The following is a 13,904-nucleotide window of genomic DNA, read 5'->3' as shown; positions in this document are numbered from 1 at the left end:
GCTTTACATTTTCTAAGTCATTTGAAAGCTTTCGTTTTAAAGTGATTGGTTTTCCATTTGGCTATTTTTCGGCGACAAGAAAACTTGAAGTAAAAGATGCATCTGATTGTGTGCCTCATAATTTTATTTCGATGTAAGTGATACCATTTAATATTTCCTTTCATAACATTGTTATCTGTTTAATTTATCTCACGTTCTCCAAACATTTGATTGACTTTCTTTCTCTGTATCTCTTCCTCAGACGTGAACTCAGTGACTGTCCACCAGACTCCCCCATCTGTTTCCAAAGTTGTTAGTGACAGTGTGGAACTGAAGTGCATGGTTGAGGTAGCCAGTAATGATTACATGTACTGGTACAGACAATACCCTGGGAAGGAACTGCAGCTATTGTTTTACTCCAGTACTACACAGTATGTGATTCCAGACGGGACAGTGGACGGTTTCACCGCGGAACGACCAAGTGCTCCTGTGTTCAACCTGAAGTCCTCCAGCCTTCAAGCGAATCATTCAGCTGTGTATTACTGCGCCTGGAGTCTTCACAGTGACGCAGAGAGAGGGAGCAGCTCAACAAAAACCTCCCAAAGACAAACAGTTGTATATAACAAAATCAGGCACAAAGTGGCCACGTCCATTAGAATGAGAATAGGCTTGCTTTTTTTTAAAAAAAAAAGTAGGTTTAAATGCACTGGAATTGGATTAATAATGTTGAGCCCGCAACTGAAAGTCGATGACAGTTCTCTCGGAGAACAGTAAGAATGTTTCTTTATCCACAGGGTCAGCAGATGGCGCTCAAAGTCAATGACAGACACTTGTGCCTCATCCATGGTTCCACAAGAAGATAGATGGAGGAAGAGGATATTCACCCCTTATGATCTGGGGCAGGAAGAAAGACCATTTGTTGTTCTTGGATTTATCCTGGAAAAGTGGGAAGTACTCAACTTTTCTTGAAGTTAAAATTCAGAAATATCAAAAAGCTATTTAACTATTCGCAGCGCCAGTGTGGGTGGCGCTGTGGTCAGTGGTTAGCATTGCTGCCTCACAGCATCAGGAACCCGCGTTCGTTTCCAGGCTTGGGCGACTCTGTGTGGAGTTCGAACACTTTCCCCATGTCTGTGTGGGTTTCCTCCTTGTGCTTGTTTCGTCCCAAGCCCAACATGTACAGCTTAGGTGAATTGGCTATGATACATTGCCCAAAGCGTTCTGTTCGGGTCTGGGTGGGAACTTGTCAAAGGGTCGGTTTGAACTTGTTGGACTGAAAAATCCATTTCCACATTGGAGGGATTCAATGCCTTCCGAATGTTTAGTAATCATGACCAATTAGTTCTTTCTTCTGTCTCTCTCATATTTATTGCATCACAAAGAGTTGCAAGCAAACATCACCAGCATGAAAGCTGAAACATTCAATTGAATCCACAACCTGGTGCGTATTTTGCAAGTGCAGACTTACACTCGATATGACCTTTGTTTTTATTCATCTGCACGGTATCTAAGTGCAATAAGTCTCCAACATGCTGCTGTATGATTCCTAACCCTTATCAATTTAAGAAAAAACTATTTAGTTGAATCTTAAGGAACCTCTGGCCACCATACTGACAGTAACACACTTGAATGACACTTTGTAATGACGAAATGATCCAGGTGAATTATCTGAAGAATCTCAGGTTATTGTTGCTCCTAGTATCACCAATTACCCTTCGAATATTAGAAAGTCATTGATGAGAGTGAGGTGTCGACATTGCTCCAAGTACTGGCGCAAGAGGGAAATATTGATTAAATTTCCTGAACAGCTCCATCAGCTATTTAAGACACATTCTACATCACATTTTTCAGCTTCCTGATACATCTAGTTACCTTTCTGTCGGTGGTAAATCTTTTCTGACTTCTGAAATTTAGACTTCAGCCTCCTAAGTGAAGGTGAAACCTGTTTTCACTCTGTTATCCTGAATGGTATCTAGTACTTCGCCTGCACGGATTCAATGGCTAAGCAATAACTTATCAGCCTCAATCTGAGCTCTTAAATTCTGGGGTGATGTCTTAGCTGTCACTATTTTGTGTTCAGCAGAGTGACCAATGGTTTATAACCCGTTTTCATCTCAAACTGCAGCCTTATTACATCGTCAGATTTTTTTTTGCATGCCCACGCTAAAATTTCCACTTCAATCCTTGCATGTTGTTGGTCCGTTTCAATGATTGATCAGGAAAGCTTCTGCGTTTCATCTTCCTATACCTGAAAGAATACTGTGCCAACCCGGCTGAAGGTGGATTGGATGCTATGATGGTCACAAGCTGTGGATTAGTATAAGCCAGGATTGCTTGAATAATTCACTCTGTTCACTGTTAACCCTGGTGTGCTCCCTGTCACAAAGTCGGTTAAACATCTGCTACATTTGGCAACACCATTTCTACCTGGTTTACATTCAAAGGAATCTTTGAAACTTCGTAATTTGATGGTAATGGAAATTTTTTATTGGTCATGGTGTTCTCGGGGTTGACTAGGATACCTGGAGCTTGTTTCCTTGTTGTTCCCGGAGAAAGTGAGGTCTGCAGACGCTGGAGATCAAAGCTGAAACTTCCACCTATCACATTTCCAACGCCCCTCCTCCAAGTCCCTCCTCCCTACCTTTTATCTTCTCCTGCTGAACACTCTCTGCTCATTCCTGAAGAAGGGCATGTGCCCGAAACGTCGAATCTCCTGTTCCCTAGATGCTGCCTGACCTGCTGTGCTGTTCCAGCAATAAAGTTTCATCCTTGTTGTTCCCCCACACCAACTTGTATTTCTGATCGTGCTCATGCATGAGGAGACCCAGAACCTTCTGTATTGCAGTATTTTTCAGTCTCTCTAATTCTATGTTACTTTTGTGTTTGTTAAGGCAGCCCATAACTGAGCAGCACAAAATGACTGAAGAACATGGCTGACAGAAATTAGAGAGCTTTAGAATTTTTTTTTCATGTAGTCTCTACACATGGAAAATAGCAAGTCTATGTCATGAAGGCTACTAGCTAGGATGGAATGTGCAGGTGCAGTGATTTATATAAGAAGAAACTTTTACACTAATTTGTTGTTTCTCTTGAATTATTTCATCAGTCTGACACAATATTACGGGTAAGTTATCGTTAAGATCCTTCAGATAATCATACATAGAGATTCAGAAGTAATTATGTATCCACATAGATACAAAAAGGTAACTAAAAGCATTAGAGAAAAAGATTCAAACCGCTTTCAGAGAATAGAAGCTCGACCCCCACCCCCCAAACCCCTCCCACCCACCCGCCCTAGCAACCCAATCATTACAGGAAAGTCAGAAATGATCAGACATCGGAGTGTGGATTGAATTAACACATTGAAATTCAACTTGCGAGCTTAAGGGAATCTATCATTGTGTGTAACCACTTAGGTTTGTTGGAACTAATTAATAATCAATATTCCTTTGGATTTCCCGCGATGAGAAACTTGAAAATCCCCTATCTAATTACTTGGCAGTTGAACATACAGCAGCAAGCAAATTGTTGGCATAGAATGATGTAAAAAAGATCCAATCACAGTTTGACAACTCAGCACCATTCCCCAATATTACACAGGGGAGTAGAGGTGCACAGCGATTTCAGAGAGGAACAAGGAAAATAGTTAAACTGAGAATCTGCTTGCACAAGGCTGGAGTACATTTGACACAGTGCTGTGTGCAGTTGTCTAGTGCCACTCCATGCATGATACCGGTAATTGCTGGAATAAACAGCTATGTGCCTGAACTCTGCTGCCTCCTGAAATTGTGCTCTGGTCAGGTCTCTCCTAAAATATTTGACTTGAAAAAATCAAAACTACTGCATTTTTCCACATCACAATCTACCTTCCAAAATGCTTCCTTACCAATTTACTTCGATTTTCCCACTACTCGAATGCTGCCTGAACTACTGTGCTTTTCCAGTACCACTCTAATCTTGACTATCTCTATCCTCTGCCTATTCATGTATCTGGCCAGGTGCATCTTAAAATGTGGTTATTGTATCCGCTTGAACCACCACCTCTGGCAGCGCATTACACACATTTACCACCTTCTTTCTGAAAGACATGTCTCTCACATCTTTTTGTTAAAAAACATACCTAGTAATTGGCATTTCTACCCTGGGAAAAAGACTCCAACTATCCATATCTCTCAATTTATAAACCTCTATTAGGTTGCACCTCATCCTTCAATGTTCAAGTGAAAAGAAATTAAGTTTGTCCAATATCTCCTCATTGTTAATATCCTTCAAACTAGGCAACATCCTGGTAAACCATTTCTGCACCTTCTCAAAAGCCACCACATCCTGTTAGTATTGTGGTGACTGGAATTGTACACAACATTTGAAAAATGACCAAACTGAAGTTCTATACAGCAGCAACAGTACTTGCCAGTTTGTAAAATCTATGTCATAACTGATGAAAGCAAATATGTTCTGTGCTTCTTGACCACCTTATGTTGGCACTTTCAGGGAATTGTGGACCTGTACACTTAGAACCCTCTGTATTATGATGCAACAAAGAGTTCTGCCACTTACAGTATACTTCCATTCTGCATTAGATCTTTCAAAATATGATCACCTCACATTTTCCAGATTAAACTTCATCTACCAATTCTGTGCCCCTGCCTCCAGCCTATCTATATCCTGCTCTATCTTCTATCAGTCCTTCTCACTATCCGCAGCTCCATCAATCGTTGTGTGATCCACAAACCTAGTAATCAGACAACCTACATTTTCCTCCATATCATTTGTATATGTATTACAAACAACAAGGTTCCTTGCACTGATCCTTGCAGAACATCACTGGTCACAAATCCCCAATCAGAAATACAACTTTCCACTGCTACTTTCTGTCTTCTATGATTAAGCCAGTTCTGCATACTCCTCTGTACTAGCTCACTGCAGATCGCATGTGGCATCACATTTTGTATCATCCTCCCAATTCGTCAAAGATCTTGCTCAACCCCATATAGACAACATCTACCGCCCTGCCCTTAACCATCTTTGTCACTTCTTAAAAAAAAAAAGGTCAGTCACGTTTGTGAGATACAACCTTCCCTACACAAATCCATGCTGCTTATTGCTATGGAGTAAACCCCCTCAAAACATGTCAAGGAGATAGCCTACAACCTAACTTCCTTATGGTAAAAGCAAGGGGCAGGCAATCTGGGAAAATTCGGTTGATCAAGACTGTGGTCTACAGTAAAACACACTTTACTCAGAGATTACGATTAAAATACAGACACTCTAAAATAAAATAAAAGAATTAGCTTAACTGGAACTATTGAGACGTTTAACAAAATATTGAACAGCTCATTAACTGTTTCGATGTAGAAACAAACCATAAACTCACTCTTGCAAAGGCAAATGCAGTAATATTGATTGTCACACATGTAGATCTAGCAGCAGGAAGACAACCCCAGCTTTTAGCTGCACTAGAGAGAGGAATAAGAACATTCACATCCAGCTTCAGGTTCCCAGCAAAAACGACTGAAAGCTAAACTAAAACTCCTAGTTCTCTGGGATTTTGGCTGCTTTGAATGTTGCAACTTTAAAAAGAAACAAGGCTTCACAAGCTGTTTATTTTATGGGCTTGAGGAATAAGAACATTCACATCCAGCTTCAGGTTCCCAGCAAAAACGACTGAAAGCTAAACTAAAACTCCTGGTTCTCTGGGATTTTGGCTGCTTTGAATGTTGCAACTTTAAAAAGAAACAAGGCTTCACAAGCTGTTTATTTTATGGGCTTGGAGCAGATACGTCTGTCTCAACCTTTCTTCATTAAAAAAAGAAACTGACTACAAAACACAACAGTAGTACATCCATATTTTTCTAAATGTGAGTAAATCCTATCCCTAAGAATCTTCTACAATAATTCCACTGGTACTGATGTAAAGCTCAGTGGCATGTAATTATAATTTGGTTTAATCCTGCTACTCTTCTTAAGTAAAGGACTGGCTACTCTCCAGTCCATTGGGATCACTCCCAGACTAAAGAGGAGACAAGCATTTCATACAAGGCCCCAGCAATTTCCTCACCTGTCTTCGTCAATATTTTGAGATAGAACCCATCAGATCCTGAGAGTGTGTTTATCTTAATGCATTTTAAAACTCTCAAAGCTTTCTCCTTTTTCATATTGATATGGCCCAGAAAATCAGCATACCCTCCTGAGACAGGCCATTCACTATGTCCTCCTCCTTTGTGAATACCAATGCAAAGTACTCAGTAAGAACCTCATCCACTTCTTCTCGCTCCATGCACACGTTCTCTCCTTTGTCTATGAGGGGACCTACTTTAATTCTAGCTCTCCTCTTGCTCCTTATGTACAAAATGTCTTAGGATTTTCCATTATCCTGTTTTCTAAAGATATTTTATGGCCACTTTCATCCATCCTAATTGCTTGTTTGAGTTCATTCTTGCAATCTTGATATTCTTCGGGATCTCTTTGAGTCATCTCTCACTTCCTTTTGTGTCCAAGATTCATGAATCTTATCATCCATCAGAACCAACTGGTCCTGAACTCTATTCAACTCGTCTTTAAAAGATTCCCACTTGCCAGACTTATCGTCAAACAGCTGTCATCTGTGTTAATTAGACTCCATGTAGTTTTTTTTATTTGAGTACTACTGATATCCGTACCACTTAAAACTTACAGAATGTGCGTTACTGTTTTCAAAATGCTCCTCCACTGAATTTTAATCACGTGACAGGGCTCCTTCTCCAATTCCAGACCGAACATGTCCCTCCCCTAGTTGGACATTCATGCCACAGGCACTCAGCGAGTCCCAGTCAATATAGAAGTTAAAATCACCCACCACAGCAATCCTGTTGTCATTCCCCTCCCCGCATCCCCCCATTTTCTGTCCACATATCCGTTCGTCTATCACCGGCTGACTATTGACAGTACAATTCCAACATAGTGATTGCACCCTCCCTCTTGCTGAGTTTTGTCCACATGGCCATTCGTTATGGTTTTCGCGAATTTGAGCTCTGGCCCCTCCACAATATTATCCCTCCGCCAATCACCAAGGTGTGTTGAGTAGTTCGTACTGCTGGCAGCTCCGGATCATCCAATCAGAATGGGAGAGGCGGGGCGGAAACTGGCCTGGGGCGGGGCTATCATTGCGCGTAAGAGAGAAGGGCTCGGCACTCAATCAGAGGGAGAGGGAGGTGCATTGTATTTCTAATGTTGTCTCACGAACAATAAATATTGCTAAAAAAAAGTGGAAGATGTATCTGTTGTTGACTCTGCTCGTCGCGTTTCACCGTAAGGGACTGTCTAATTTACAATCATATTTCAACCTGTACATTTCTTTCAACCGGCTATCCTGCACTCCTGCTCTCACTCTATTTCGCTGTACACCACCTTTTCTACATTCGGTACGTTTCTTTTTTCTTTCTCCACGACTCTATCCCCAATTACTGACCTCTTCCTCTCCCCGTCTTTTCCTCAGATGTGAAATCAGAGACTATCCACCAGAACCCCGCCGCCGTCTCCAAATTTCCCGGAGAGGGAGTGAAACTGGAGTGCAATGTGGAGGGCAGCCAACAAAAACCCCAAACGGTAACAGGAAGCAACTGTTATCATCAAAACCCAACGATATTTTCCTGGTTTTGTAAAATTATGGGCAACAAGGGCAGGAATAAAAAAAGTAATGATGTGTAGAGATATTGTTAACACAAAACATGGAGCACAGGAACAAATCCTTCAACTCTGTCTCGACACACGACGCCTTTCTGAACTGGAAACCTCTACGCTGCATTCCCTGTCTCTTCGTGTATACGTCAAGATGACTCTTAAAAGTTGCTGTTGCATCCGCCTCCAGCGCCTGCTGTACTAGTGCACTCCAGCACTTAGCAGCCTGAGGTTTTTTTTTGAACAAAAACTTGCCTGTCACACTTCCTTTAAACTTACTCCTTTTTACCTTAAACTTATGACTCCAAGTAAATGACATTTCTACCCTGAGGGAAAAAGACTGTCCATTCTATTCATGCCCCTCAATTTTATAAACTTCCATCACACCGCCCTTCATCCTCTGACGCTTCAATACCTCCCAAGACAAGCAACGTTCTCTTTTCTGCAACCTCTCAAAGTCGATACATCCTTCTTGGTAGTGTGATAGTGTTGAGGGTGAGCATGAAATTGAATAAAGAGAAAACTTTCAAACGCCAAGAAAGTTTGACTAGGATCGTATGTGTTGAAAAGCAGGAAGCTGTTGAAAAGTTGTATCAATAGTTTAGGCTCTGAGGAACTTCTAAACTCGACGTCACGACAGTCCCTAAAAGTAAATCCGAACGGGAAGTCAGGAGAAACCTTTTTTTCCGAGAGTGCAAGAATGTGGAATTCGGAGATACACAGAATGGATTCAGAAGAATGCACTGAAAAGAAGCAATTGATAGAAAAAGGAAGGGATAATAATGGAAATCGGAAGATATCAGTGAAAAGACACCAGGAGGAATTTACATTATTTTTCTATTGGTGCAATAGAGGGCGCTTTTGCACCATGAAATGCACCTGGGGTTGGACAGGAACAGAGACCAAATTGTCCCTCAAGCTTGCGCTGGCAATCAAATAGACCAGAGTGGAGCAATGCGTAAATTCAGTCTACTCACATCCACTAACCATTCGTTTACACAGTGACCCGATTAAAATATATTAGTTTCCGTTTTGAACTGACCAGCAGCATTGGCTGCGCTTTGGGGAGAGAGTAAATGCGAGACATCTTGACTGAGGGAGCAAAACTCCGTGAAGGCGAATAAGTCCTCCTTACATTCTATATGTCCGTTAATCTTTCAACTTTCGCCGCCATGGGAGACTTAAGTAACTTGTTTCAACTTTAACCGTTGAACATCGAAAGATCATCGCTGGGATCACCGCTGGTAAGCAGTTCATACCTTCGAGTCGAATCTGCTATTCAATATGATCACGGATGACCCTGTTTCATACCAAATTCCTGCTTTCTCCCCCAAAACCCTGACGTCTTTGGAATTAAAAATATACTATCTCTTTCTTGAATATATTCAGTGACTAGGCCTCCACAGCCTTCCATAATGGAGAATTTCACAAGTTCACTGAGTGAAGAAATCACCTCGAAAAAATGAGAGGGTCCAGGGAAATGAAATCATACAGTTGGGAGATGACCATGAATTCTCCAAAAATTACTAATGAACTGTTACAAAATAGTAACAGCCCCTCTACATTCCTGAGGCAAAGGCAAATTCAGTAAAATAGAATGCCTCGTAAGTAATCAACCCGAGAGTCAAACAAGTCTTTTATTAGCAAAGAGTATCACCAAAGCTTCAGGCATGATCCAAAACCACTGCTCACTCTCCTCCATTCTACAGAAGGATTTCGGGATCGGTGAACTGTTCTCGTATGTCACGGTCCGATATTTTCTTAATCAAATGAAACTGCTGCTTCTTTACAAATTCAACAAAATATCAACTATTGCTACAAATTGTCGACTGCCAATATCAGGCAACTGTGGTTCACGCATCCCACAAATCAACAGAACCCCACCTTGAGCTGTATCTGTCACTGTTTCGTCTACTAACTCTTCCCTTTGGAAACCTCCTGTTCACCACTTTCACTGCCAGATAGAGAGAGGGAGAGACGGGGTTTTCCATCTGAGTGGGAGGGCCGTGTGCACACCTAAGTCATTTCCTGAATCCGTCAGGTTTCTCTCGTTGATTTGAAAGCAGCTGGTTCCAGTTCCAGACAAGATTGGACTCTGTTCGCGTTCATACAGGAAAAGAATAACGTAAAAAAGATGTATCTCTTTCTGAGCCTCATGACGTTATTGCCATGTAAGTGATTGTTCATCTAATAATTTGAGGGAACAACCCTCATTTGTGCTTTATTCATTTCCTTTCTCCTTCTCCGTAACAATTGCTCTGTTTACTGAACTTTTCCCTTTCTCAGACGTGAAGACAGCGAGAGTCGTTCAGACTCCCAGCAGCATCTCCAGGTCCCTCGGCAAGGCAGTGGAGTTGAGGTGCACGGTGAAGGGTGAGAGTAGCGGTCACATGTTCTGGTACAGACAATACCCGGGAAAGGAGCTGCAGCTGATGTTTTATTCTGCAGGTGCAGAAATTGTGAATGAAGAAGGAGCGGCGGACGGTTTCACCGCCACACGACCGAGTGGCTCTGACTTTAACCTGGAGTCTCGCAACCTGCAGGCGCATCACTCGGCTGTTTATTACTGTGCCTGGAGTATTCACAGTGACTCAGAAGAGATAGAGCAGCTCAGCAAAACCCCCAAAGACAGCAGGAAGCAGCTGTCAACGACATCACTCATACTTTCGTCCTGTTGAGGACAGCCCTAAGTCCCATCTCTCTTCCCTCCCCATTTAGAGCGACAAGACAAATGTGCAGCCGGAGATTTTTAAAAAGCAATAACGTCACAGCAATGATACCAGAGCGGAGGGATTTTCACTTTGGAAAGAACTGAACGACGTTGACGAACACTTTGCTCTATCTAACACCTTCCTGAAAACATGCATTTATTTTTGGTCTCAGCAAAATTCCACAGGTTCACTATGTTCTAGTTGAATAAATTTCCCGTCGTTCTCATTCGTAAGAGGCCTACTCTCTCTCATTAACTGTGAACCCTGGTTCTGAACTCCCAGGTCATCGGAAACGTACTTCCTGCGTTTAGCCGTCCCAAATCATGTTGCTATTTTGTAGATTTCTATTAGAACCCCGGTTACGGACCAGATCAAAACCCTCAAAATATATTAAGAAGCTAATCTAGACAATAACATTTCCTTATTTTAAAAATAAGACGTTGCTTTCCCCATGCAATTTGATTAGTCAATCGACTCCATTTTAAGTAAAACCCACTATATTGTAAGTTAAAGTCAAGAAAAGAATTGGCTTAACTGTAACTTAATCGAAACGATTATCATATCAATGTATATTAAATGTTACTAATGAACTGTTCCAAAATGATAACATCGCCTCTACACACCATTGGGAAAGGCAAATTCAGTAAAATACACTGCCTCATATGTAATTCTAGCAGCAAGAACAGAACCCCGGCTTTTAGCTGTAGTAGAGAGAGAGGAATAAGAGCTTCTACAGTTAATATCCCAGCAAATGCCATAAGTTAAATCTAAAATTCCTGGTTCGGTGGGAGCTTGATCCTGCCCACCTAGATTGCTTCTATTGAACCAACTTTAAACAAAAAGGCCCAAGGCCACACTAGCTGTTTACTTCATTGACCTCGAGCAGACTGGTCATCACCTCTGTCTCAACCTTCTTCATAAAAAAGCAAGACAACATGCACTTGTTAAAGCCATAGTATCACCACAGATCACCCCTTAAAAATGAACCATCAATACATTATATTGACTCTAAACATGCAAACATCCATTACGATAGTCCATTTCAGTCCACGTTTCCTGCCTGCAAATGCCTCTGTCTTCCTTCATCTCAGTCGCAACAATGCTTTGGCAGTATTGTTCTCTCTTCCTGCTATGTGTATTAGTTTCAAATTGAATGGCTGCAATACTAAGATCCATTAGAAACAATTGGACTTTTTATCCTTTTTTATCCTTTTTTTCCCAAAAGCTGAAAGGCGTTATGATCAGTATATGCAATTGTCTCAGACATATTCCTGGCAAAAATATGTTGAAATGTGCCAAGCTCAAGGTGAGGTGACATCAGAAGTAAACTGTATTTTTGAAATTTAAAAACGGAAATACAGAAAGACCCTTTGAGTTCGTCCAAACTGACATTCTGGTTCAGAAGTAGTCATGGTATGTCCACCTGTGGAACCTGAGGTACAATTTCTGATAAAGGGCTCATGCCCGAAACGTTGATTCGCCTCCTTCTCGGAGGCTGCCTGCCCTGCTGTGCTTTTCCAGCACCACAGTCTTGACTCTGATCTCCAACATCTGCAGTCCTCATATTGTCAATGCACTAGTGGCTAATCGGGAATCCAGACGTGATTGCTTGCATTTTCATTAACTCCGATTGAGGAGGAATTGCAAAGAAACAAGCACGTTAATTCTGATTGGATCGAACGGGTTAGAGGGATTGGTACACGCCCTCGATGCATTGGCAGTATTGTTCTCTCTTCCTGCTTATGTGTATTAGTTTCAAATTGATTTTTTTTTCCTGATCGTCAAGATGAATCCTCCCAAACTCTTGTTCTCGACTCATCGCTTAATTAAGAAGAAATTGCAGACACAAGATGTACCTGTAACTGCGCATTATGGTCATTTTTCGCTATAAGAAGCTTTACACAGATTTTCTGTAGTTTAGCTTTACTTTCTACCTTGCTTTTTGTCTTTCTTTCATACTCCCATTTCCCTTTCGATTTTTCGACGTTGACCTGGATGCTCCAATTTACTAGTTTTCTTAATTCCAGGCGCCGACTCGCAGTCATATCCGACAGACTCCCGCAGCTGTCTCCAGCAATCCACGGCACAGAGGAAAATTGAAGTTCACTGTCATGGGCACACGCGATCCTTACATTTACTGGTACAGGCAACAAGCGGGCAAAGAGTCGCAGCTGATGTTTCACTGCCTTTACTGTGATTCCAAACCAGCCGGTGGACGGTTTTACCGCCGACAGACCGAATGACTCTGAGTTCTACCTGCAGACTTCCAGCTTGGGCTGAGTCAGTCAAGCGTGTACAACTGCTTGAGTGACAAACACCCCAAAGGTGGCAGGAAACAGCTACTTTCGTCCAAACTGTGCTTTTCCTTGACCTGCTATATTTGCTTGCCATTTGAGAGAAAGAGTTAGTGGAAAGCTGGATTGAGGAGCACGAGGAAGCGTGAAAAGGCAACTACACAGGAAGGTTGCCAGAACTGAGAAATTGCAACAAACTCAAAGTAACCCTTACCTCTCTGTTGAAACCACAACATTCAGAACGTATCTAATGAACCTCTTTATAATTATGAAAGGTTTCATATCAGAAAATGTTTCTGTTCTGGAAGGCCAGGACAGAATGATTATGAGTCACAAATAACCACAAAGGGAAATTCAGGAGAAACATGGCGAGTATAATGTTAAGCAAAATTCTACAGGGTGTGCAGGAGCAGAGTGACCTTTGTGTACGTCATTGAATGTGATGGAGAAAGCCGTTATTAAAACATACAATGTTCTAACCTTCATAAATAGGGAGGTAAAGTGCAAGAGCAGGGAGATTTTTATGGGTTTACTTAAGGCAATGGTTAGAGTTCAGCTGCAGGGCTGTGAACAGGTCTGGAATTGAAGCTGTGAATGCAATCGAGAGAGTGCAGAAAAGGTTTATAAGAATGGTTCCGGGGATGTAACATTTCAGTTCTGAGGATAGACTGAAAACATTGAAATTGGTCTCCTTGGTGAGGAGAAGGCAAACGAGGATTTTTCAAACGAGGTTTGAAAAGCGACGGACGTTGACAGGGTAGATAGGGAGAAAAAGAGATCGAGAACCAGAGAGTATGCTTTAGAGCTATTGTGCAAAAGAAGGAAATGCGAGCCAATGAAAAACGTTTCAACACAGCGGGTAATTGGAATATAGAAGGTAGTACTCGGAACTGTTGCGGAGGTGAGTTTTACTGAGGAACACATGATGGAGTTAGATGCATATTTAAACAAAACTAATGCGCAGGCCTAACAGGAAACAGCAGAAGTCTTTTAACCAAGTTAGAATGCTCAAAACGCCGTGCACACTTCATGAGCTGAATCGTTTCCTTTTATACAGTAATGATCCTGTGATTAGAACGTGAGTTGGAGAAGACAGAACGGTGCATTGTATATGTTGACATAGGGTTCAGACGGAGGTGACAGCAAACTTTGACAGGTAGCTTATACAGTATGGGGTCCAACTGGTATCCACGGATTGAGCTCGTTCAGCCAGTAGACAATGTCCATTTTGAACAGTTGGTGAATTAGGGTCAACATAAAACAC

At 41.8% G+C, this 13,904-nt stretch overlaps 1 protein-coding gene across 1 annotated transcript; it reads left to right on the top strand.

The window, feature by feature from the left end:
* LOC122542722 lies at positions 1–10,574 on the top strand. Its single transcript, XM_043680698.1, has 5 exons — positions 1–133; positions 242–541; positions 7,454–7,563; positions 9,677–9,806; positions 9,922–10,574. The coding sequence occupies exons 1-5, from the start codon at positions 97–99 to the stop codon at positions 10,311–10,313; spliced, it is 969 nt and encodes a 322-aa protein (XP_043536633.1). The 5' UTR covers positions 1–96; the 3' UTR covers positions 10,314–10,574.
* Positions 10,575–13,904: the final 3,330 nt, after the last annotated feature.

Source organism: Chiloscyllium plagiosum, chromosome 41 (genome assembly GCF_004010195.1).
Source record: "Chiloscyllium plagiosum isolate BGI_BamShark_2017 chromosome 41, ASM401019v2, whole genome shotgun sequence".
In the NCBI taxonomy this organism is placed as follows: Eukaryota; Metazoa; Chordata; class Chondrichthyes; order Orectolobiformes; family Hemiscylliidae; genus Chiloscyllium; species Chiloscyllium plagiosum.
Note: the sequence above shows the minus strand (reverse complement) of the source record. Positions and strands in the feature narration are given on the sequence as shown.